The sequence below is a fragment of the Somniosus microcephalus genome, chromosome 13, assembly GCF_052327205.1.
Source record: "Somniosus microcephalus isolate GS21.2 chromosome 13, FLI_Smic_1.0, whole genome shotgun sequence".
Classification (NCBI taxonomy): Eukaryota; Metazoa; Chordata; class Chondrichthyes; order Squaliformes; family Somniosidae; genus Somniosus; species Somniosus microcephalus.
Genome location: NC_140999.1, coordinates 116,048,143 through 116,074,995, shown reverse-complemented (window position 1 = coordinate 116,074,995; position 26,853 = coordinate 116,048,143). Strand labels below are relative to the sequence as shown.

The 26,853-nt window shown below is 44.5% G+C and overlaps 1 protein-coding gene across 1 annotated transcript in view; it reads left to right on the top strand.

Moving 5' to 3' along the window:
* The first annotated feature begins 7,055 nt into the window (after nt 1-7,055).
* Nucleotides 7,056-26,853, top strand: part of cdh22 (cadherin 22) — a 1,314,714-nt gene continuing 1,294,916 nt past the window's right edge. Inside the window, exon 1 of the mRNA XM_086005235.1 lies at nt 7,056-7,456. Within this exon, the coding sequence (XP_085861361.1) occupies nt 7,235-7,456 (222 nt within the window). The 5' untranslated portion in view covers nt 7,056-7,234. The remainder of the gene's footprint in view (nt 7,457-26,853) is intronic.

The following is a 26,853-nucleotide window of genomic DNA, read 5'->3' as shown; positions in this document are numbered from 1 at the left end:
TAATTGTTAGACTTCATTGGGTGGACTTCCTTATCTGTTCGAAGAGGTGACAATCTCCACTAAATAATCAATTTCACTGACGATAGAATCTGTGAGGTATTGAATTACAATTCAGATTCTCAAATTAAATATTGGGAAGACCGAAGCCATTGTTTTCGGTCCCCGCCAAAAACTCCGCTCCCTAGCCACTGACTCCATCCCTCTCCTTCACATCTGTCTGAGGCTGAACCACACTGTTCGCAACCTTGGTGTCATATTTGACCCTGAAATGAGCTTCCCACCACATATCCGTGGCATAACTAAGACTGCCTATTTCTACCTCTGTAACATCGGCCATCTCCGCCCTTGCCTCAGCTCATCCACTGCTGAAACCCTCATCCATGCCTTTGTTACCTCTAGACTTGACTATTCCACTGCACTCCTGGCTGGCCTCCAACGTTCTACCCTACATAAACTTGAGGTCATCCAAAACTCGGCTGCCCATGTCCTAAATCGCACCAAGTCCCGTTCACCCATCACCCCTATGCTCGCTGACCTACATTGGCTCAAGGTTAAGCAACGCCTCGATTTCAAAATTCTCATCCTTGTTTTCAAATCCCTCCATGGCCTCACTCCTCCCTATCTCTAATTTTCTCCAGCCCCACAATCCCCTGAGATATCTGCACTCTTCTAATTCTGCCCTCTTGAGCATCCCTGATTATAATCGCTCAGCCATTGGTGGCTGTGCCTTCTGTTGCCTAGGCACTAAGCTCTGGAATTTCTTGCTTAAACCTCTCCAGCTCGCTACCTCTCCTCCTTTAAGACACTCCTTAAACCCTCTTTGACCAAGCTTTTGGTCATCTGTCGTAATATCTCCTTATGTGGCTCAGTGTCAAATTTTTTGTCTTATAATATTCCTGTGAAGCACCTTGGGACGTTTTACTAAATTAAAGGCGCTATATAAATACAAGTTGTTGTTGTGGCAGTAAACAAATTCTGATTTAGAAGTTTAGTTTTGTAAATAATATATTAATACGTGTCTTTCTCATGGTACCTGGTGTTCTGGTGAGTAACCTTCACACAGGAAATATTATTCCTCATTGACATAAAATTCTCTAGACTCTGGAACAGTTCCCATGGATTGGAGGATAGCTAATGTAACCCTACTATTTAAAAAAGGTGGTAGAGAGAAAACGGGGAATTATAGACTGGTAGCCTGACATCAGTAGTGGGGAAAATGCTAGAGTCCATTATAAAAGATGTAATAGCAGAGCACTTGGAAAACACTGACAGGATCGGACAAAGTCAACATGGATTTACAAAAGGTAAATCATGCTTGACTAATCTACTGGAATTTTTTGAGGATATAAGTGTAGAATAGATAAGGGAGAACCAGTGGATGTGGTGTATTTGGACTTTCAGAAGGCTTTCGATAAGGTCCCGCATAAGAGATTAGCGCACAAAGTTAAAGCACATGGGATTGGGGGTAAAGTACTGTCTTGGATAGAGAACTGGTTGACAGACAGGAAGCAAAGAGTTGGAATAAACAGGTCTTTTTCCGAGTGGCAAAAAAAGGAAGATAGATTATTATCTGAATGGCAATAGATTGGGAAAAGGGGAAGTGCAACGCGACCTGGGTGTCCTTGTGCACCAGTCACTGAAGGTAAGCATGCAGGTGCAGCAGGCGGTTAAGAAGGCAAATGGTATGTTGGCCTTCAGAGCGAGAGGATTCGAGTACAGGAACAAGGATATCTTGCTGCAGTTGTACAGGGCCTTGGTGAGACCACACGTTGAGTATTGTGTGCTGTTTTGGTCGCCTTATTTGAGGAAGGATGTTCTTGCCATGGAGAGAGTGCAGCGAAGATTCACCAGACTGATACCTGGGATGGCAGGAATGATGTATGAGGAGAGATTGGGTCAATTAGGCTTATATTTGCTAGAGTTTAGAAGAATGAGAGGGGATCTCATTGAAACTTATAAAATTTTAACAGGACTGGACAGACTAGATGCAGGAAGGATGTTCCCGATGGCGGGGGAGTCCAGAACCAGGGGTCACAGTCTAAGGATAAGGGGTAAGCCATTTAGGACAGAGATGAGGAGGAATTTCTTCACCCAGAGAGTGGTGAACCTGTGGAAATCTCTACCACAGAAGGCAGCTGAGGCCAATTTATTAAATATATTCAAGAAGGAGTTAGATATATTTCTTAAGGCTAAAGGGATCAAGGGATATGGGGAGAAAGCAGGGACAGGGTACTGAATTTGGATGATCATTAAATGGCGGAACAGGCTCGAGGGGCCGAATGGCCTTCTCCTGCTCCTATCTTCCTGTTTTTGCCACCAAAGTGGATAACCTCGCATTTATCCACATTATACTGCATCTGCCATGCATCTGCCCAATCACCCAACCTGTCCAAATCATACTGGAGTTTCTCTGCATCCTCCACACAGCACACACGCCCACCTAGCTTTGTGTCGCCTGCAAACTTGGAGATATTATATCTAGTTCCCTCGTCTAGATCATTAATATATATTGTGAATAGCTGGGGTCCTAACACCGATCCCTGCAGTACCCCACTAGTCACTGCCTGCCACTCGGAAAAAGACCTGTATATTCCAACTCTTTGCTTCCTGTCTGCCAACCAGTTCTCTATCCAAGTCAATACCTTACCCCCAATCCCATGTGCTTTAACTTTGCATGCCAATCTCTTATGCGGGACCTTATCAAAAGCCTTCTGAAAGTCCAAATACACCACATCCACTGGTTCTCCCTTATCTTTTCTACCACTTAAATCCTCAAAAAATTCCAATAGATTAGTCAAGCATGATTTACCTTTTGTAAATGCATGTTGACTTTGTCCGATCCTGTCACTGTTTTCCAAGTGCTCTGCTATTACACCTTTTATAATGGACTCTAGCATTTTCCCCCCTACCGATGTTAGGCTTACCGATCTATAATTCCCCGTTTTCTCGCTACCACCTTTTTTAAATAGTGGGGTTACATTAGCTACCCTCCAATCCATGGGGACTATTCCAGAGTCTATAGAATTTTGGAAGATGACCAGCAATGCATCTACTATTTCTAGGGCCACTTTCTTAAATACCCTAGGATGTAGATTATCAGGCCCTGGCGATTTATCGGCCTTCAATGCCGTCAATTTCCCTAACACCATTTCCATACAAATACTGATTTCATTCAATTCCTCCCTCTCATTAGACACTATGTTCCCCGACATCTCTGGAAGGTTATTTGTGCCCTCCTTTGTGAAGACAGAACCAAAGTATGTATTTAATTGGTCCGCCATTTCTTTGTTCCCCATTATAAATTCCCCTGATTCTGATTGCAAGGGACCTACGCTTGACTTCACCAATCTTTTACCCTTCACATATCTATAGAAGCTTTTACAGTTAGTTTTTATGTTCCCTGCAAGCTTACTCTCATATTCTATTTTCCCCCTCTTAATTAATCCCTTTGTGCTGCTTTGCTGAATCCTAAACTGTTCCCAATCCTCAGGTTTGGCTTTCTCTGGCCAATTTATATGTCCTCTCCTTGGATCTTATGCTATCCCTAATTTCCCTTGTTAGCCACAGTTGAGTCACCTTTTTTGTTTTATTTTTATGCCAAACAGGGATGAACAAATTCTGTAGTTCATCCATGCGATCTTTAAATGTTTGCCATTGCCTATCCACCGTTAACCCTTTAAGTAACGTTCCCCAATCCATCCTAGCCAACTCGCGCCTCATACCATCATAGTTTCCTTTATTTAAATTGAGGACCCTAGTCTCTGAGTCAACTATTTCAGTCGCCATCTTAATGAAGAGTTTTTTCATATTATGATCACTCTTCCCCAAGGGGCCTCGCACAACAACATTGATAATTAATCCTTTCTCATTACATAATACCCAGTCTAAGATGGCCTGATCTCTGGTTGGTTCCTCGACATATGTAGGAATTCCTCCTCCACAGTATTGTTACTAACTTGGTTAGCCCAATCTATATGTAGATTAAAGTCACCCATGATAACTGCACTGATAGTAATAGGTGAAACGCCTTGATATCCTACCTGTAACTAGTAGTAATTCTACAAACTGCTGATACTCACCTTGAAACTATCTCAATTCCCCTTGCACTGCACAAGATGTGGTCAGGCTCCCCAGTTGATGCCACTTTTAATAAGCCCCATCTCTCCCCCTATCTCCTTGGACTCTGGTTTGGCCTTAGTTTCTGTGTGACGGTGACAATTCTGAACTGGGATCCGCAGTAGGAACCAATCAGTACTTGGACTTCACACGTCAAAACCCAGCAGCACAGGCTGACCAGAACCAAACCAAGAGATTGGACAAAGGGCAACAGACTCAGTGTTTGGGGCACATCTCATAGGGCACATCCTCCTAAACTCAGCTCAGCGCCAATTCTAAACCAGCCCCTGGTGCCCGTGCTGGTGCTCTCTCCTGTAACCCCATTCCCCTCAGATCCTTTTATATTCGTCTATTTTAAATATTTATCCAATTCCCTTTTAAAAGATATTCTAGTTTCTACATCAATAACCAATAGTGGTGAAGCATCCTATGGTCTACTAACTCTCAGTTCAAGAACCTTCCTTTTCCCTTATCCGTGAGAATCTTCAGTCTCCATCCCCTTGTTCCCCATCAGTTCCCCTCTCTCACCCCCGCCTGAACCTCAGATCCCCAACCCCCACTCCCCCTCATCCATCAACCCCATTCTCTCGCTCTGAGCTCCCCTGACTCCCGACCATTGCCGGCACATCAGCCCATACCGGCTCTCTATGACAGGGGATGGGGGTGATGTCACAGATGGAAGCTTTTCTGCCACGGCAGCCAGGGAGGTCACAGTGCTGTGTGGCGGGGGGGCGCTGCTGTGGCGGGTAATTGAAAGCGCGAAGACCTCTCCGGTGTTGCTAGCAGCAGCACCCGGGAGATTCATGCATCATTCCAGCAGACTCCCGTGCAACCCAGGGGGGATTGGCAACCCTACTGCTAGGGCCAGGCTGGTTTCATTTTCGCCTTGAAATACTGCTGGCCCTAGGAACCACATGCGACTATGAGGTGATGATTATGACATGGCCAACTCTGTCATCTCCTTGACTAGTGTTGGGAGCAGGCTCCAGCTGAATTCATTTCATTGATATCAGGTTTGTGGTAATGGGTGAACCAGCTGTGAGCAATGGTTCTTCTCTACCAGCTCATGAATCTAAAGAGAACTGATAACTGGATGATGGTGAAAGCTGAGCACAAGGAATGTTAGTTTATGAACTTAGCTGGAAATTTCGCTAGGACGCTCATCCCTCATTATAACAGCAACTAAGCATAGGCAGGTTGTGAGGCACATACTGTACTGAATTTCCAATTACAAAACATATGATATAAATGTAAGAAAGTTGACAGCTAAGTAGCAGCAATCTCAGAACACAGCTGGGGGAAAAATTCAGTATCGCCCCGTTTGGGGCGCGATTATCGGCCGGGCGCAAAGATTAGCGCCTGGCGCTAATTATCGCCTCCGACTGAAAACTTGGCTTTTATCACCCCTGGAGGTGATTGGAGCGCTAAATCAGGCGCTTCACACCTGTCTTAAGGCGCAACGGCTGAGGAGCGAGGCGCTACCTCAGAGCGCTGGCAGAGCTCATGTGATGCCAGTCAGCAATGGAACACAGACACAATGGCACCGGCTAGTTCTTAAAGGGGAGGGTTCATTTTGCTCTTCATCCACATCCAATCATTGCAGCCTTGAATCTCGGCCTGGAGAGACCTGTACATCAAATCTGCTGGAAAGAACAATGGAGAGGCCATGGGAAAGAGCTCAGAGCGCAGCCCCCACAGTCTCTTCTAAATCGATACAAGGGCAAATCAAAATGAACCTGCAAAGTGCTGCTCAGTACCCAAAACTCCTTTACACAGTGCTGAATCTCTCCAGAAGTCTCTCTCTCTCTCTTTCAGAATGCATAGTGCAAAAATGTCACCAACAAAAAAAGACAGGAGGCGGTCGCCTTTAAATAGCGCTCCCCCAGTCCCTTCCTGACTGCAAAACGCTCCCCTCAACCTGTCGTTGCTAGCGGCAGGCGGTAAGGCAGGGGGCGCCACTCAATATCTGGTCCGGGGCATTACCGGGGCGTTGCACACTCGACTGACATCACGATCTGCCGGTGCAAGAGATTGTGGTGGTAGTGTTTAGCGTCGCCGCAAAATGTCTAGTTAATTTTGTGAGCGGCGCAAACATCGCCGCGCATGGGCGCTAGTTGCTTTGCGCCCCATTAGCGCCCTCTTAAGGTGCTTACGGGAGGCGCAAACCAACTGAATTTTTCCCCCCATGTGTTATAAGAGAGCGTCTTGTGATATTTGATGGGGGAGGAAGAGGAGGTTTAATTAGAATTTTATTTAGCAAAACTGGACAAGTTTGCATGCATCACATTCAAGGTGTGGAGATATAACAATATCCAGGAAATTTCTGTTCCAAGAACATTCTGCAATGGAAATAACAAAGAACGTGAAATATTTTAAATCATCAGATTAAATAACATTATATTCTGCTTTTTTCATAGAAATTCAACAATTTGGACTTTGAAGGGAATAGATAAGACTTGATCCATATTGGTCGCTATGGAAAAGGGTTCAAATACCAAGGGCACAAATTAGTAATTAGGAAGTTGAAAAGGAAGTCAGGCAGATTTGTTTTCATCCAAAGGACAGAAAATGGAAAAGTGGGCTATTGAATGCACTGTCACTGAATTAAAGAGTATGGTCCTGAGAGACAATTTAAAGAAAGAAGGGAATGAGAGATATGGTGAGAAGCCTGGTAGTTGTGACTGATTGAAAATGGATGGGTTTGTTGGGCCTCATTGACTTCTTCCGTTTCTAAAATTTATATTCTTATTATGTGAAAAAAAAGATAGAAAGAATTGCATTTTATGGCGCCTTTCACGACATCAGGACGTCCCAAAGTGCTTCACAGCCAATTAAGTATTCTTGAAGTGTAGTCACTGTTGAATTGTATGTGTGGATTGACAATAGACTGTGGTTCAGTTATACCAGCTCATGGTGTCTTCTGTTATTTTCTCAGGAACCTGGTTAAGTCTGTGGACAAGTAGCTTCAGAAGTGAAAACCATCACTCGGAAATTCAGAGTCTGATTTTCAATCAACGCCAAGGATTAATGAGACTTTTAAGGGTCTGTGTTTTGATGGGCATAGTGCCCAGGTATCGACTCCCCTAAACTCATATATGTCAAAACGTGACCAGGTAAAATGGTCAATCGTACCTCTCTGTGGCTCACGTCGGTGGCTTTGTGTGTGCTGAGTTACTGCGGGACAAATTCTACCCAGGAGAGTTTGCAAGGTCAAAAATGGAATACGGACCAATCAAAAGCAAGCTTAGTGGCTCATCGCCGTGTAAAACGTGGCTGGGTCTGGAACCAGTTCTTCATCGTGGAGGAGTACACCGGAACAGAGCCACTCTACGTTGGAAAGGTGAGCTTAACTTATGTAAGGAGAAGTTTTTCTTAGAGGGAGGAGCCACTTTGCATGAAGCAGCTGAACTGAACTCTGGTTAAAGACAGGCCTACTGAGTTCTCTGAAATGTTGTAACTTCATGTAAAGTTGTACAACTGCATGCCTCAAAATAATCTCGAGACATAGTGTGCTGCAAACTGAACAGTATTATTTTTGTAATCATCACTGAAGGACACCATTTTTTGCGGTTGCATTCTGTCATTGCAAGCTGTCCCTCATGTAAAACTGTAAGGTTGTTTTTAAAATCATTTTTCACATCTCTCCTCTTCTGAAGGTTCTGAGATAAGGGGGGCAATTTTAACCTAACCATCTAGCTGGAAACTAACAGGATCGGGTGCAACACTGGTTTCACACCCCGTCCGATTTTAACCTCCTTTGCTGTCAGTGGAGAGTAATATTGGGTGGGGTGTAAAACCGGCATTCCACCCGATCCCGTGGGTTTGCCGTCCAGTGAGTTGGGTTAAAATGTCCCCCTCCCGCCAGGCTACATGTGCCATCAGGCCCCTAATTGCTCACCTGTTCTTCATGTATCAGCAGGCTAAATTTAGCCCTGCGAGGCATCACAACTGAGCAAAATGCTATCCTCACCTGACGTACACACACACACATTTACTCCAGTGAAGGTCACGGGCTAGCAATCAGAACTGGCAGATTCTTCCCTTCCCTAGCCCAGGGTACTAGGGGAAATGAGAACACTCCTACTGCCGCCCTGAGCGAGGTGAGTTGACCCTACATAGACCAGGGATTGATCTACGGTGCAGTACCACACCAGATATTTACTTATAGGCAATAGGGAACCAACTGGCACTCTTCAATTAAAATCTTCATAAAGAAAAGGATTTCATCCCAACATCTCTGACCTTTCAAATAAAGGTCAGGAGTGCTTCTTCAGTGACATCAAACCAAACTTAATTGTATTGTGGAGGCTGAAGACCTTGCACAAAGTCACAGTGATTAGAGACAAGAATGGAGAAGTTAACACAAGACAGCTCACAAGAGGAAGCTGTTTCAATTAGCAGGACGACTAGAAGAAGATGGCTAAGTGGACGAGTATATCTAGGAATGTAAAGGCCAGAAAGCTCATCCAGCCGCATTTTGATGTTTCACAGAGGATGGAAGGCAGACAATGAAGGACTTGCTGTGTTAGAGATTCCAAACATGACCTTTCACTAATAGAACTCAGCTCCCCGCAGAAACTAGAACTGTGAGGAATCAACATGATATGACACCCTGGCCACATCAATGCTGTATGCTGAAAATATTTCAAGTGATTTCCAAAACGTACTGCTATTATGATGACATTACCTTCTTGCTGTCACCGCACCACATTCGCTCTAACTCGTCATAAGTTAACCTCAATACTGTAGAATACTTGGGGCAGGAGGAACTAGCAAAGGAAGTTTGGTCAACTTATGTCGATCCACCACTAAAATCTGGACTAGAGTCCAGCCCTAGCCGATTGTGATCAAAGGTTTTTGGCTGTGATAGATATTGAGGTTTGCAAATGGAAATGAGTTCTGGCAGTGTTAGTGCAGCTCCCTGTAGGTAGGAGTGCACAGCCTTGAGTTTGACACTTCCTGATCCTAATGGATTACTCGCACGGCCTGGAGTTGGAGAGTGTGGTGATTTTGAAATTGCACACAGTTCCAGCACTCTTTCTAAAGTGGCTTTATCCTACACCATTTCTTTAAAAGTAGACTCTTGTATTTAATTTCTGATTTATTCAGTTCGAAATGGCTTGGACTGCCCACCAGGTGGCTGATCGCTGACTGAGGCCTCCCACCCTCACACCATTTCCGAGGCCGGACCTGAACAAATGTTGCTCTATCACTGAGCCCAGTGAAGGGAGAGGAGGGGAAGGGGAGGGGAGGGGAGCTGAGGAGGAGAGAAAAATCACATCTCTCAGAGACGCTAATCAGCCCTCATCAGGACTCAGCCACCTGAATACATTGATCATTCTATTTTAGAAAGTTCTATTGAAGATCTCTCACCGATTATCACACTGTTCTATATCATACTCTGTTTAGTACAGTATTATAATTAGAATTTAGCCAATTTTATTTTTAATTTGTTTTTAACTCACATATTGCGAGAGTGAAACAAATCCCAATACTACAGCAATAACTGTACTCAAATGTAAGGAGTAGATTTATTACTGTAATATTAAGGTTATACAATTTCAATTTATGCATATCTTATTTCCCCCTTCCCCACCCTTGTTCTGCCATTCTTTAATCACTCCATCCTCTTTCTGCTCAATTATTTTATTTCTATCTATTTTCTAACTTGTGTATCCTGCCCTTTCTGCTCCCTACTCTGTTTATTTTTTCTTCACTCACTTCATAGACTGCTGGCAGGTGCATGGAGTATCAGATCACCTTATCTTCCATGGAGGCAGAACTCTCATCAGTAAAACCTGCCACTCATTGGCTGAAAAGTGGCTCAAGGGCCATTTCATCAGTTGTGCGAGTGCTGGAATTTGAGAGATTTACATGGTCATATCTAATAATGTGACCAGCCCATGCCCTGTTGCATTTTTATGCAGCTGTAACGATTATAAGTATTTACCCTCCTGTTAAGTGGATCCAGCTATCACCCGGAGGTCTCCTCTCCTACAATAGATTTACTAATTAATTGGGTCTTCTTGTATTTCCTCAGTCAGTCCGTAAGAATCTCCCTTAAGGGAAATGGATAATTTCTACAGGGGCTCGAGTAATCCTGGTTTGTTAATTACTAGACTTTATTCTTTATTGGTTCTCAAATCCTTTTTATTTATATCACACTTCACAATTATCCTCTATTTTTATACAATTTTAGATAATCAATCAAATGTAGTGACTTGATTATTATAAGACACAGAATTACAGGCTATATAATAATACTCACAAGTTCGTGACAATGAGTAGCTTTTTGGTCAACATGATCCCTGGGTGTTCCTTCCTCTCTTGTACTCTGCTTCTCGCTTCTTTTACACTGCTTCACGCCACCCCGTAACGACGTGACATCAGCTGCCGCTCGTTTGCACCAAGTGACATCAGCCTGCAACACAGCTGCTGCGCACGCGCTCCACCGCATGTTGTTTGCTACACAGCGAAGCATGAAAAGCTACTACAGCACGTGTCACCTTATCGTGATACCAGTAGCCCATTCATGGCTACATTAGACAACTCATCTGAAATTCAGTAAGGGTTAATATTTCTTAGATTTCGATTCTACGATATTTTCTCACCTACTTGCATAAGTGAACAGAACAATAATTCAATGAATATATTGAGAAAGAAATAAACTATCGACCCATACATCCTCCTTATATCATTACACCTATAATTGTCAATGAATCCCCTTCAATTTGCGTTACAGTTTATTTTGTTGCAGCTGTCTTTATAATAAACTTAATTTTAGGGTTTTGTATTGCATATCAGATCATGGTGAAGTGTTGCTGCTGATCGTGGCTGGAACAACATTGTGAACTTCCTCATTTTACTGACCGAGAACTTTTCATTGGATTCTTTAGATATACTGTGATATACTGTCCATACATCTCTATTTCAATATTTCGGAAGTGACTAACATCATTGTGGATTCAAACTACACTTAAAGCTGGAAAGTTGTCTGGACATGATATCAAACCCTTTTGAGGCATGTAAATCAACTTAATTTGATGGAGAGAATTGAACTCTTTCTTGCTAAGCAATATGACAGCCAAACAAATGCCAAGCCTCCTCCAATGTCACTCTGAGCTGGCAGCAAAGAAGTATGTGAGAGTAGCACAAGGTCAGCTCTCCCTCTGATGATCTCATGTAGGGAAGGGCCATAATAGGCATGACTTTCTTTGCTATTGCCCCTGCCACATGTTGGAAAATGCCTAATCTCTGCTAGCAATGGCATGGTTGAGGCTATGGGATTGTCAGGACAAAGCCCCATGATCCATGGTTGAGACTATGAGATCATCAGGACAAAGCCCCATGATCCATGGTTGAGACTATGAGATCATCAGGACAAAGCCCCATGATCCAATGTTGAGACTATGGGATCATCAGGAAAAAGCCCCATAATCCATGGTTGAGACTATGGGATCATCAAGACAAATCCCCATGATCAATGGTTGAGACTATGGGATCATCAGGACAAAGCCCCATGATCAATGGTTGAGACTATGGGATCATCAGGACAAATCCCCATGATCCATGGTTGAGACTATGGGATCATCAGGACAAATCCCCATTGTTGGATCCGTGGTTCAGTGGATATGCTGTTATCAAATAATCACATGGATGCTGTACATTAACAATAGACAGGTCTTTACTGGAGGAGGGTAGTCTCAAGACTGGGGGTACAGAGGCATGCGCAAGGTTATATACCGGTGTGGTCACTGCCGGTACTACAGTATACAGGAGCTGTAAAAGTAGTTCTGACTTAAAGGCACATTCACTACAATTCCTCCCCTTTTAGATTAGTAGTACCCCTAATATTCAAATAACAATTAACATTTCAACATGTACATTAAACAACAAAAGTCCATTTATAGATTCAGTCTTTGGGGCGGCTTCCTGACCCTTTCGGAATAGCGCCTTTCTGGAGGTTCTTGTTCTTGGTGCAGAGACGATTCTGACCCCTTTTTATCGGGTAGTTCATCGGGTTCCACTGCTACTGGGTCTGAAGTAGATGCTACCGGTATGTCGGGTTCATCCCCAGGTACTCGAGACATGGGGTTGACGTGTTCCTGTGACGCTAAGATCTGGTTGACGTGGCGTCTCACAATGTTCTCCTCGACATCCACTGTGTACATTAATGGCCCCTGCCTTGCACATATCGTTCCGGGTTGCCATTTCTCTGTTCGATAGTCACGGGCCAAGACGGGTTGCCCTACATTGAAGCTCCTTGTCGGCTTCTCATTGATGTGCTGGAATTGTTTGTCCTCAACATTTCTTCGCACATTTGGTCTGAGCAAGTCCAGATGAGATCTCAACCTTCGGTTAAAGAACATCATGGCTGGGCTCTGGTTAGTAACTGCATGTGTCGCATTTCGGTCGACTAATAAGAAATTGTCCATCTTATGCTGTAGTGGAATTTCATCGTCGCACATGTCCTTTATCGCCTTCTTAAAGGTTTGTACGAACCTCTCAGCCAAACCATTTGTGGCTGGATGATACGGGGCGGATGTGTAATGCCTTACCCCATTCCTTCTCATAAATTTTTGGAACTCGTCGGACACAAACTGTGGTCCATTATCAGAGCAAATCTGCTCTGGCAACCCGTTTCTGGCAAATATGGTCCGTAGGACTGCAATCGTTTTCTCTGTAGTGGTTGAAGACATTTTTATCACCTCAGGCCACTTTGAATGAGCATCCACTGCTATTAAGAACATTGAGTCCATGAATGGACCAGCGAAATCAATATGCACCCGTTGCCATGGAGAGGAGGGCCACTCCCATGGGTATAGAGGAGCATGTGGTGGTGCATTTTGGACCTTCTGGCATCCTAAGCAGCTCTTAGTTAGGCCTTCGATTTGTTGATCGATTCCTGGCCACCACACATAAGCCCTCGCAAGGCTTTTCATTTTCACTCCCCCCAGATGACCTTCATGTAGCTCATTTAGCACTCTCTCCCTTAACTTGGGTGGAATCACCACTCTGGATCCACACATCACTGTCCCCTGGCATACTGACAGCTGTTCTCTTCTGGATGAGAATGCTGGCAACAGTGAGTCGCCATGTGTTGGCCATCCCCTCACCGTCAATTCATATACCCACGACAGCGTCGGATCATTGCGGGTCTCCTTCTCCAAATCCGCGTTTGTTACTGGCAATCGTTCAATTATTGACGAATAAAATATCTCGATAGGGTCCACTGCTGGTGCTTCCTCCACCGTAGGCAGTGGCAGGCGCAATAGCCCATCAGCGTTCCCATGCTGTTTCGTGCCTTTATATTCTATTTCATATTGATTCGCCCCTAGAAACAGGGACCATCTTTGTAACCGCTGTGCAGTCATCACTGGAATGCCCTTCTTAGGATTAAAGATGGAGACAAGTGGTTGGTGGTCAGTCAGCAAGGTGAACTTCTGCCCATGCAGATAGTGGTTGAATTTTTTTACTCCTCATACTAGGCTGAGGGCCTCCTTGTCAATCTGGGTGTAGTTGCGCTCGGCTGAGGTTAGTGACCGAGACGCAAAGGCTACTGGCCTCTCCAACCCGTCTGGGAATTTGTGCGACAGCACCGCTCCAATACCATAGGGTGATGCATCACATGCCAAACGAATTGGTAGTGCTGGGTTGAAATGGGCCAACACCTCTTTTGATGTGATCAATTCTTTACACTTCTGGAAAGCTCATCTACGTTCGTCATCCCACTTCCATGGTACCCCTGTTTGCAGTAGGGTGTTCAGTGGGTGTAATACCATAGACAAATTTGGTAAGAACTTGTGGTAGTAGTTTACCAGCCCGAGGAACGACCTCAGTTGTGACACATTTTCTGGTGCTGGAGCCTTGACTACTGCCTCAATCTTGTCAGGGGACTTATGTAACCCCTCTTCATCGATGACTTGGCCACAATACGAGATCTGTTTCTGGAAAAACTCGCACTTGTGGCGATTAGCTCGTAGCCCATACTCCTTTAATCTGGTGAGCACCTTCTCCAAGTTGGTGAGGTGATCACCGTCATTTTCGCCCGTGACCAAGATGTCGTCCAAATAACACTGGGTCCCTGGAATCCCTTGCAGGACCTGATCCATCGCCCTTTGCCAGATAGCCGGAGCCGAGGCTACGCCAAACACCAGCCGGTTGTATTGATAGAGACCTTTATGAGCGTTGATCGTAAGGTAGTGTTTCGAAGCTTCTTCTACCTCCATTTGCAAGTACGCCTGGGCTAGATCAATTTTGGTGAAGCGTTTACCTCCAGATAGCGAGGCGAAAATATCCTCAATTCGTGGAAGCGGATATTGTACCGTGTGAAGGACTGGGTTCACTGTCACCTTAAAATCCCCACAGATGCGGACCTTCTTTGGTTCCCCAGGCGTATTACTCAATGACCTCTTCATTACAGGAACGATGGGTATAGCCCACTCGCTCCAGTCCACTTTGGACAGTACTCCTGAACGTTCCAACCCTTCCAGCTCTGCTTCGACAGCTGGTCTGATCGCATAAGGCACTGGTCTGGCCTTCAGAAACTTTGGGTTTGCATTTTCCTCTATTTTAATCGATGCTGTTATTCCTTTTAGTGTTCCTAGTCCTTCCTGGAACACTTCTTTTGCGTCAGTTAGCATTTTTGACAGTCGTCCAGGTGTGACGTCGTCATCCTTTTTGGCCTCAACCTTCAGTGCCTGTATGGAATGCCAATCTAATTGTATCTTCCGGATCCATTCACGTCCTAGCAGTGGTGGTCCTCCATCTGGCAATACATATATATCCATTTTAGGTATTTCCTGGCCTTTATATGTCACTTTCACCGTTATTTTCCCTTTGGGGTAGACTTTTTGCCCCGTATACGTCTTCAAGACAATCTCCGTAGCTTTCAAGGGTATGTGTGAAAATAGCCGCTTGTAGTCTCTTTGATTTATGACTGTTAGAGCTGACCCTGTGTCCAATTCCATTTTCACTTGGACTCCGTCTATCTTGAGTGTAACCCAGATAGTCTGGTGATCCTCCATTTCGGTTACATTATGTAGTTTCAGACAACCCAGCTCCTTGCTTCCGGAGTCTGTGTCACTTTTCTGTTCGTCTGAACCACTGTCCATCACCTGGTGTACCTTTTTGTACTTCTCCTGTGGAGATTTCTTACTGTTGGTTTTCTTCCCAGACCTGCAGACTCTTGCTATGTGTCCTGCTTTCGCACACTGTCTGCACACTTGGTCCTTGAACCAGCAATCTTTCTGGTCATGTGTTGTTCTGCCGCAGCAATAGCACTTCCCTATTCCATAGGACATTTCATTGGTGCCATATTCTTGCGGTCTCCGTTGTATCTCTGCAGCGCCCCTTGCGGCTGCTTCGTGTGATACTGCCACACTGAAAGCTTTGTCCAGCGTAAGGTCCTTTTCTGATAGAAGCCGTTTCTGGTTTCCTTCACTTTGTAGCCCACACACAAAATTGTCCCTTAACGTATCTGCTAGTCCCGCTCCAAACTGGCAGTGATTCGATAGCTTGCGCAGTTCCGTTAGGTACTCAGCATTGCTTTCATCTTTGTGTTGGTTCCTTTTATGGAACTTAAATCATTCTGCTATCAGCAGCGGTGTGGGGTTTAAGTGGTCCTGTACGATTTCTACTATGCTTTCAAAATTCTTGTTTACCGGCTTCTCTGGGGTTATTAGATTTCGCAGTAACCCATAAGTTTTTGCACCCATGGAATTTAACAGAACCAGTGCTTTATTAGCATCTGGCACTTCATTCGCCCTGCAGTACACCTCAATATGTTCCATATATGTCGCCTAATCTTCGACTTCATTGTCGAACGTAGAGATACTGCCACTCTTCGGCATCCTTGGGTGTGAGTTAACTGTCAAAAATGGTGCCTCCCACGCTTCCCCTTCTTCTCCGCTGGCACAAAATGGCGTCTCCCGCGCTTTCCATCCTTCCCGCGCTCGCCCTTCTTCTCCGCTCCGGCTTCTAAAAATGGTGCCTCCCGCGCTCTTCCTTTTTCTCCGCGGCTCAATGGCGTCTCCCGCGCTCCCCTTTCTTCGCCCCGTGGACCCTGTTCAGCCCGTGAGCCCTGGCTGTGCTCTGCGCATTCTTCTTTTTATATTTTTCGGCGCCGCTCAGTCTAGAACCCGGCTGTTTCTTTACCCTCTCTCGCTCTGGTTTGTTTTCTTTTTCTCGACGCCGCTCGGTGTTCAACCCCCAAGCTGCGACCTGCGCTCTTCACCCTCTGTCTTACCCCATCGACGCTGCTCGGCTTTCTCTCCGCCGTCGGTCGGCTCCAGCCGCCGCTGCTCAGGAAGGGTCTGCGCTGGACCTGTCGTCAGTCTCTTGCTGCTCGTCGTGGCTGGGGAACCAAGCCCAGCTCTCCACAGCCTCCCCTGCGAAGTTCAATCTCTGCCTGAGTGCTGGGCGGTTGCTCGTGGTCGACGCCCGTGTTCCTGGCCTCGACTTTTTTTTTTATGTTGCAGCTAGATTCGAATTGACACTCGTCGCCACTGTTGGATCCGTGGTTCAGTGGATATGCTGTTATCAAATAATCACACGGATGCTGTACATTAACAATCGACAGGTCTTTACTGGAAGAGGGTAGTCTCAAGACTGGGGGTACAGAGGCATGCGCAAAGCTTATATACCGGTGTGGTCACTGCCGGTACTACAGTATACAGGGGCTGTAAAAGTAGTTCTGACTTAAAGGCACATACACTACACCCATGATCCATGGTTGAGACTATGGGATCATCAGGACAAATCCCCATGATCAATGGTTGACACTATGGGATCATCAGGACAAAGCCCCATGATCAATGGTTGAGACTATGGGATCATCAGGACAAAGCCCCATGATCAATGGTTGCGACTATGGGATCATCAGGACAAATCCCCATGATCAATGGTTGAGACTATGGGATCATCAGGACAAAGCCCCATGATCCATGGTTGAGACTATGAGATCATCAGGACAAAGCCCCATGATCCATCAGCCCATGCTGCAACATATTGGTGCTCGAACACACTGTGCTGTTGCTTTGCCACAAATCATTTAATTACGCAATAACAATCTTGAAGCAATGTGCATATTAGGGATCTTACCAGGTCAGTGATTGCTTCAGCACTTGGCTTCACACTATGTCAACATATTCACTGGGGTGGAAAATCCATGGCATTCACCTTTACAATCCTCGATTCATTTTGAATTTGAGATGGTCATGCTCACTCCTTTTGTGCCCCAGCTAAGACATATCTGTGACCAAAATCACACCAATGATACAAAAACTCCTTCCTCAAATGTAAAAAAAAATCAATTACTGTTATGCTCATTAACAACTAGACATTCTTATTATGAACACAGCTAGCTTTTGCTAGTACTTTTATTGAGCACATGTGGACTTGTACAGCATCTTGTAGAGGCTTCCATCTTGACTGCTGCCTTGTGGGTAGCCTAGCCTCATAGGTAATGTAGTCTTAATATATATACAGCTGGGTCGTGTAGCCTTAATACATACAGCTATATACAGCTCTACTGCTCCACCTAGTGTCCACCACAGAATGACATGTTATTGATCACTACAATTACCTTCCTAGAAATTCAACAGGATATATCTTTACACATTATTTGATGAAATTAAAGTTTTAGGGTAAATCACAAGATGGACCATATTTTAAACAGTTTTTCAACCTGTGATCCAACCTCATTCCCAACCTAGGTCGATATGTACCAACAAAAGCCAGTACTGGCACAAGGATTTGATGCCTGCTACATGTCTATCAAATACAGGATGAGTGCATCATTTTGTACAGAAGCTGTACATCAGATATATGGCTGCTACCTCACTGTGACATGGTCAATGAGGGATGCAATGTTTTAAAGTCCATGGATCAAATATTGTTCCCCATGATTTTACCAGGGTGGAAATCTTAAATTATTTGGAAGACCAACTCAGTCAGTGTGGCTGTCACAACCCGCCCCCGCCCCCCAACTTCCCGACCCCCCACAAAAAAAAATTAAAAGTGGAGCGTCTCTCATTCATTCATCACCCAATTTCCTGCTGATTTTTTTCCACGGAATGATTCTGATCCTGAAAATAGTAACTTACACAAGGGTACAGTCCCGTAACAGAAACAGTATCTCACTCAAGTGCCCAATTTTCACACAGTGGGTACTGGTGGGCAATTCAGCTATAGCACCATCACAGGCATCTGGTAGCTGATGTCCCCATCTCCATAAGTACTGTCCATTCCTCTTCTAAATCAAAGCTCTTATATGCTAAAAGAAAAATAAATTATCCAATGACGCAAATGAAGCAATTTAACGAATAACACACCAGAACTGGCAGGAACATGAAGAAATCCCATTAAACATCAAAGCAACTATTGCAATGCATGCAATCAAAAGTCCAGACATTTTGCAACATGCTCTAATTGTGGTTTGCTTCCACAAAAGTGTCAATTCCAATTAGTGTAGAGCACACTTCCACTGAGGCATCTGGCATGTCACCCATATCCTCAGCACAGAATTGGACACATAGCCATGGTGGTGGTGGTGGTGGCGGGGTGGGGGGCGGCGGTGGTGGGCGGAGGGGAGACACGGAGGGTGATTCCTCTGCATCTGTCTGGTCTCTAGATCAACTTGATTTTGCATCTTGCTCCCTCTCACTCCAGCTAACAGCAGCATCCTCTCACTCAGCATCAACAATTTCCATATCGGTCAGCGATCCAGTCGTCCTCATGGATTCAAACATTTTATTAAAAATGTATTCTCAGGAGGTGAACGTCCCTGGCAAGGGGCCCATCCCTAGTTGCCCTGAGAAGGTGATAGTGGGCCATCTTCTTGAACCACTGCGGTGGTTTGATACAGCTGAGTGGCTTGCTAGGGCACTTCAGAGTCAACCACGTTGGACTGGAGTCGCATATAGGCCAGACCAGGTAAAGACAGCAGTTTTCCTTCCTTAAGTGAACTAGTTGGCATTTTATAACAATCCGACATGGTCACTTTTACTGATATCAGCATTTTATTTCCAGGCCTTTTTTAAAGTTGAATTCAGATTCTCAAACTGGCATGGTGGGATTTGAACTCCGGTTCTCTTGATGATTAGACCAGGCCTCTGGATTACTAGCCTGGTAACATAACTCATGTGATATGGTAGGTCCGCTGGCGTTCGTGACAAAGAACTCACATACTCAAAGATGTTGGCTGCTTCCTCTGCTGGCGCAGTGGATTTACAGCACTAAAAGCTTTTGGAATGGATTCTGCTTTTAGATGCAGGCACTTCGTGAGCCCTACAGTTGTCAACAATCAAGCTAACTCATCTGTCTTGTGATGTCGTGCTTCGGTCAAAATGAAAAAACTACTCATCAAAAAGGTCATCAATCACCATATCCTTTTGCTCTTTTTATAGGTTACGGGCAGAGTAACGACACAACTAAAACACTTGGTGGGGCGGGGGGAGTGGAATTCCCAATCACAGTCGGGGGGAATTTTCCCAGCCCTGGAGAGGCGGGACTGCCGTGAAAATGGCATAAACTGGGAGCGGGTACCGAACTAGCCGGGGGTGAGAGGGATCAAAAAGTCCGCTGTAGAGGCGAGTGATGGGTGCAAGTATGGTGAGGTAAGTATGGGAGGCGAGTGTAAAGTGTTAGAAAAAGTTTACTTAACTTTGCTTTTTCCTGCAGGCTTCAACCCTTGGGGATCCAGAGGTGCCTCAACACAAAGGAAGAGATGACTGAATGGCTGCAGCATTCTCAGATGCAGCAGCCATCTGATTTCTGCTGAGGAAATAGGTTCAGTACAAGGGCTCACCATAGAACAGAGATTGTCAGTGTTTGACAGATGAAACATCATACGCTGACGTCCTCTGTCATCGGCTTTCCCTGAATTAGCCTGCTAAGCCCGAAGGGCGAGCTTAACAAGGTCAATCAAAGGAAAATAGCGTGGGGTGGCCGGACGTCATTGGGGGCGGGACTGAAACCCGCCAACCAGCAGCCCCGCTCCCAATGCACCCCCATTGATAAAATCCAGCCCACTCTTTTATTCTCCAGTTACGCTCACAGAATCAGTGATAGTAATTCGTCACTTTGATTTGTTTTAAACCACCTGAGTACTTATTTTGTTGATGAAAACTAGGCTTCTGCTTGGGTGTACCTTGTAATGCCAGTTTCATCAGCACTGAAGATGCCTTTGGGCTTGTGGAGAGAAGAAATGTCACAAATGTCATGATGCACCCAGTTATCAATGGTTTCTAAGGGACTGCCACTACCCTCCATACATATGAATGGTGTGGAGATGCCGGAGTTGGACTGGGGTGGACAAATGTAAGAAGTCACACAACACCAGGGTATAGTCCAACAGCTTTATTTGAAGTCACAAGCTTTCGGAGCGCTGTTCCTTCGTCAGGTGAAGTGGAAAGATGCATAAAGACACAGCTTATATAGTCAGAGAATAATGTCAGATGTTTACAGGTAATCTTTCTAACTGCCATTTATCACACCTCAGCAGAGAGATAATCACAGCAATCAAAGGTGTGAATGGTGTCCAAACAGGTCAGTCAGGAAAACATTACATCAAAGAACAAAGAACCAAAGTCGCACCCCAATACGCCAACATCTTCATGCACAAGTTCGAGCAAGACTTCTTCGCTGCACAGGACCTCCAACCAATGCTATACACCAGATACATCAACGACATTTTCTTCCTATGTACCCATGGCGAAGAATCACTGAAAAGACTACACGATAACATCAACAAGTTTCATCCCACCATCAAACTCACCATGGACTACTCCTCAGAATCGGTTTCATTCTTGGACACACGAATCTCCATCAAAGACGGACACCTCAGCACTTCACTCTACCGCAAGCCCACGGACAACCTCACGATGTTCCACTTCTCCAGCTACCACCCTAACCATGTTAAAGAAGCCATCCCCTATGGACAAGCCCTGTGAATACACAGGATCTGCTCAGATGAGGAGGAATGCGATGGACACCTACAGACGCTGAAAGACGCCCTCGTAAGAACGGGATATGATGCTCAACTCATCGATCGACAGTTCCGACGGGCCACAGCAAAAAATCGTATAGACCTCCTCAGAAGGCAAACATGGGACACAACCAACAGAGTACCCTTCGTCGTCCAGTACTTCCCCGGAGCAGAGAAACTACGCCATGTTCTTCGCAGCCTTCAACATGTCATCGATGACGACAAACACCTCACTAAGGCCATCCCCATGCCTCCACTACTCGCCTACAAACAGCTGCCTAACCTCAAACAGGCTATCGTTCGCAGCAAATTACCCAGCTTTCAGGAGAACAGCGACCACGACACCACACAACCCTGCCACAGCAACCTCTGCAAGACATGCCAGATCATCAACACAGATACCATCATCACACGTAAGGACACCACCCACCAGGTACATGGTACATACTCATGTGACTCGGCCAATGTTGTCCACCTCATACGTTGCAGGAAAGGATGCCCCGGAGCATGGTACATCGGTGAGACCATGCAGACACTGCGACAACGGATGAACGGACACCACGCAACAATCGCCAGGCAGGAGTGTTCCCTCCCAGTCGGGGAACACTTCAGCAGTCAAGGACATTCAGCCTCCGATCTTCGGGTAAGCATTCTCCAAGGCGGCCTTCGAGACACACGACAACGCAAAATCGTCGAGCAGAAACTGATAGCCAAGTTCCGCACCCATGAGGACGGCCTGAACCGGGATCTTGGGTTCATGTCACGCTACATGTAACCCCACCTGATGTAGGGTCATCCAGACTAGAGTCGTCGTTGGCTTGTTCTCTCTACACAGATGCGGCCGGACCTGCTATGATTTCCAGCAACAACAAAAAAAAATTCTCTGTTTTTTTGTTTTTCACACAGACCCCAGCATCTGCAACATTTGACCCCTTGTGACCCCACCTCATTGTTCTTTGATGTAATGTTTTCCTGACTAACCTGTTTGGACACCATTCACACCTTTGATTGCTGTGATTATCTCTCTGCCGAGGTGTGATAAATGGCAGTTAGAAAGATTACCTGTAAACATCTGACATTATTCTCTGACTATATAAGCTGTGTCTTTATGCATCTCTCCACTTCACCTGACGAAGGAGCAGCGCTCCGAAAGCTTGTGACTTCCAATAAAGCTGTTGGACTATAACCTGGTGTTGTGTGACTTCTTACATTCATACATATGAAGGTGTAGTTGATTGCCTGGTGGTTTCTGAAGCGGCTGATCCATGATACAAAAACAGGGTTGCTTCCAAGTTCTTCAGCGAATTTGTTTGCCTCTTCCAGCAAAACAAGGCCAGATTCCCCAGCAGGGCTAGATGCACTATTGACCTCAGGGCTGAATTAGAATTAAGCAATGGATTTCACTGGTCATAGCCCATTTGTGGTGGGGATTCCAATTAACCAAAAATATGAATTGAGGTTCAAATTAAGCACCAAATTTTTAGTGCTTTTCAATGGTAGGCATTTTTCTTTTTGGTTGAAATGAACAAATAATTTGAATAAAGTAGCTTTGAATTAAGAGAAGTAGACTATACACACTATTATCCAGCCAATACCAACTTTTTCAATCGGTGACATTTCCCGCTTCGCAGCCTAGCTAGTTATAGTAATAATCTCGAACTAATGCCTGACGTGGCCTTAAAGGAAGAAACCTCTCATTAGTAAGTCTCGCGGGGGCTTGGATGGAACTGATAATAAAAGACATTTGTGACTAGCTAACAAATTTTCAATACTCAATGGTTTTTTTCTGATGGCAGAGAGTTCTTTCTTCACCTTCACCTTAACTTCCAATGTACGGCGTCCTCTCCCGTGAAAATGTGAAGCTTTCACTTCCACAGCTGCCATCTTGGTGGCCAAAGTAGTCCCAATAAATGCCAAGTCTTCTGTGGCCCCCCACTCACCAGGTAACACCTGTCCGAAGCTCATTTCACTCCGGGCTCTGACAGTTGTTAAGAGAGTGAACATTCAGTCAGTTTGGTTTTGGTTGCATGGTATTCAAGCTAAGGTTACAGAGCTTTCAAAACCACTGTACCATCCAGCACCCTACTTAGGAAAGCTGATTAAGTGAATGCAACTTTGAGTTTTGTCAGAGATATCAAATAACTTGAGATATTACCCAATATGTAGATATTAGATTTACAATCCTTAGATATTTAGCCTCCCTTTGTCAGCAAGCACTTCTGGAAATTTGTGATGACTCTTGACATAATTAGATGCTGTCACATGTAGAACCCAGTTACATATGAATCATTTTGTTGTGGAACCAAAACAGAAAGCTTTTAATCAGCTAGAAATACAGATTTTAATTGTCAGAACAAGCAAGCCACTACTTATTTGATCAATCATACCACACTATTGATGATACCTTAAGTGAAACTTGCAAGGACTCATTACTAAAATGCCAGGATCTGTCTGTTCCATCACTGGTTGAGATTTCCTTGTGATTTGTAACAAGAGCTTTACTGTCAGTGGTAAGGCAATTTTTCAGCTTCCTTAGTAGGAACATGAGAAATGGAGTAGGCCATTCAGTCCCTTGAGCCTGCTCTGCCATTCAATTAGATCATGGCTGATCTGTACCTCCAATCCGCTTACCTGCCGTCGCTCCATATCCCTTGATAGCCTTGCGTAACAAAAATCTATTTATCTCAGTCTTGTCACATCCCGCCAATCTGAGTACATACCCTTTATCCCGACTCTCTGTTTCTGACCTCCCAACCAATGTTTTACTCAAGTCAGAAGGCTACCTCCAGTTCTCATTTTTGCTAATTATCTTTTGTGTGAAACCTTATACTGTAGAATGCCTTCTGGGAGTCCATATAGATAACTTCCACAGACACTCCCTCGTCTACCTTATTAGTGACCTCCTCAAAGTGGCAACAGTAAAGCTGTGCTAAAAGCCCAGCCTCTGATTTTTCTCTGTAGAAAAAAAGACTTTAAGAAAAAATGGAAAATGCAGGAAATTCGAAATAAAAACCGAAAATGCTACAAATATACTGCAGGCCAGTTGATATCTGAAAAGAGAAAAGACGGTTAATATTTTAGATATAAATCCTCAGTTGCCTCTGATTTTAGACCCTTGCTATTGTTAATGATTTGATGTTAATATTGAGGCTGAAATTAGTGTTAGTTTTCACAGCTTGACACTTAATTTTCTCCATGATATGGTAGTGCAACCAGCATCAGTACTAAGATTGCTCAGAACCTCTCTTCTAGTAAAGGCCCTGAGCCATTAGGACAATGGTGGTTGCCAGTTCAGCTTCAATCCCCAGTCTGTGCTGAGTTAGCTGATTTCTATTGGGGTAGTGATGGGGCAGAGCAATTTGCCTCCGTTATGAAGGGGAAAAATGCCCTTCAGCAACACCTCCATTCAAGTTGCTAACCAGCAACCCCAATGGAAAATGTGCATCATGAGTGAGGAAATGACTAAGCAATGATCCTCCCCCAAGGTCAAAGAGCTTGTCAACATCCACTGTCTAGAGACACAGATAAAGAATGGCCATTGGCATGTTACCCCCAGTAATGAGGAGGGAAGAAAACAGGAGGGAATCATGGGATTATTTAGAAAGTTAGCCTGCTGTAGTTGTATTAAATACTGTGTGTATCCTGTCCATTTGAGTACTATGTAATAATTAAGTTCAGCAGTTGCGTCACTCCACAGCCAAATAAAGTAGCCAATTAACTGTGCTACCAGCTACCACAATCTAAGACATTTTTAACTGGGTGACAGTCTTGAGGGAAAACAATAACATTGGCCTGTAATAGTTTTAATTTAATAGCACTAGACCTAAATTTGTTGCTGCCTTCCAGTAAAAATGTAGCTGCTCCACAACAACATACATTTATATAGTCCCTTCAACATAGCAAAATCTCCCCAAGTGCATTAGAACAGGGACACTGAATAATAGGTAGAAGTTTGGGGAGAAGGGTTAAGGAAGGGAGCAAAGATGTGGTTAAAGAGTTAGGTTTCGAGGAGGCTTTTGAACGTTAGGAGGTATGTAGCAAGGTGGGAGGGTTTGGGAAAGGAATGCCAAAGTGCATGGACCTGATGATGAGGGTCTACCACAGATGGTGGAAGGAGAGGAGGGGGATTCATACTCCTCTTGTAAGTGCGATAAATGGAAGACTTTAACAGGCTAATGGAGAGAGGACCTTGTGGTAGACATATCAATCTCAGTTAAGTTCGCTGGGAGGATAGTACGCAGCTCCTTTGTGATCACACAGTTGTGATATGTGGTGTGCAAGTCAAAATAGCTTAGCTGTTACCCATGGTTTATAAGCATATAGGTAAAACCCCATAGCTTTGTAGTGTTTTTCTTATGTTGATAAGCATGGGTAGGAATCTCCACCTTGTTCTGTTCCACACAATGTTCCCTCTAAATTTTATTTGTTGTGTGCGTCTTGTTTATTTCAATGCGGGGTACCTTTAAATTTGCTGTATGCAGCTTAGAGGGAACATTGTTTCCATGGTGGAGTTTTAACATTAACATGAATATCAGACTAGGACTTGGTTTTGCGAATGCCTGAACTTCAGATTCTCCCAAGACGATGACACATTAAATTGTAATAAAAACAGAAAATGCTGGAAACACTCAGCAGGTCAGACAGCATTTGTGGAGAAAGGAAGGTAGGGTTAACGTTTCAGATTGATGACCTTCGCTAATGGGATGATGCTAGGAACTAGAAAGTATACTATCATTGGAGAAATGCTCCTCACTGAGGACTGATGAATGGATAATTGAATGGTGGTATGAGCTCAAGGGGCTGAATGGCCTACTCCTGTTCCTATGTTCCTAATTTTTTGTTTACATAGTTTCTGCCTCAACCAGTAACCCGGGATGTAAATTCCACAGCCTCACAACTTTCTATGTGAAGAAGTTTCTCCTGCCCTCTGTTCCAAATTTCTTACATTTAATCATGTCTCCATGGCCCCTTGATGTGTCATCTGGTACAACACTAATCATGGGGATGAGAGAATCAAACTCCAATGGGCAAGATGTTAGAGAGCTGCATGATACTTTGCCCTTGAATTTAGACCGTCTTCTTCCTCCTCCTCCCCCCCCTCTCTTTTGCCAGTCACTATGGCAATTGACTTTGGGCAAGAATCCATACAGGAGGAAGTCACCTTTGATGGGGACATTGAGTAAATTTGGCAACTTTCAAGCTAGCCGAATGTGATTAGACTGTATTTTGATAAATTCTTTTTTGGTCACCTTTCCTAATATCTCCTTCTTTGGTTACTTGTCCATTTTTAGGTCCTTATGCCTCTGTGAAGCACTTTGGGACATGTTTTTTCTACATTAAAGGCATTATGTAAATGCAATTGTTGTTGCTGTCATCTTCTCTGGTCCAATAAAGAACCAGAGTAGTTTGGCTGGGTTACCTCTGCGAATTCTTCAGCTCCAGGCTACAAGAGCAAGTCCTGAATTGAAATGGATTAAACTATTATAGAATAAGTGCAGCGACTGAATTATTTATTCACACAGTATTTAGAGTAAATTTCAGTTTGACAGTAAGTTTGTAGCGTTACTCAAGAAGTCACACAATACTTCGGAGGACTGTTGCATCAATAGCAACTTGCAAGCGGTGGAATGTTGGAACTTTTATCAAGCACTGACAAGCTCCCGAAGGAAACAATAAAGATGCCATGTAGCTGTACCTCTATCTAACATCGTGATACAATGGGGCAAACAGTGAACTAGGTCTGAAATGCT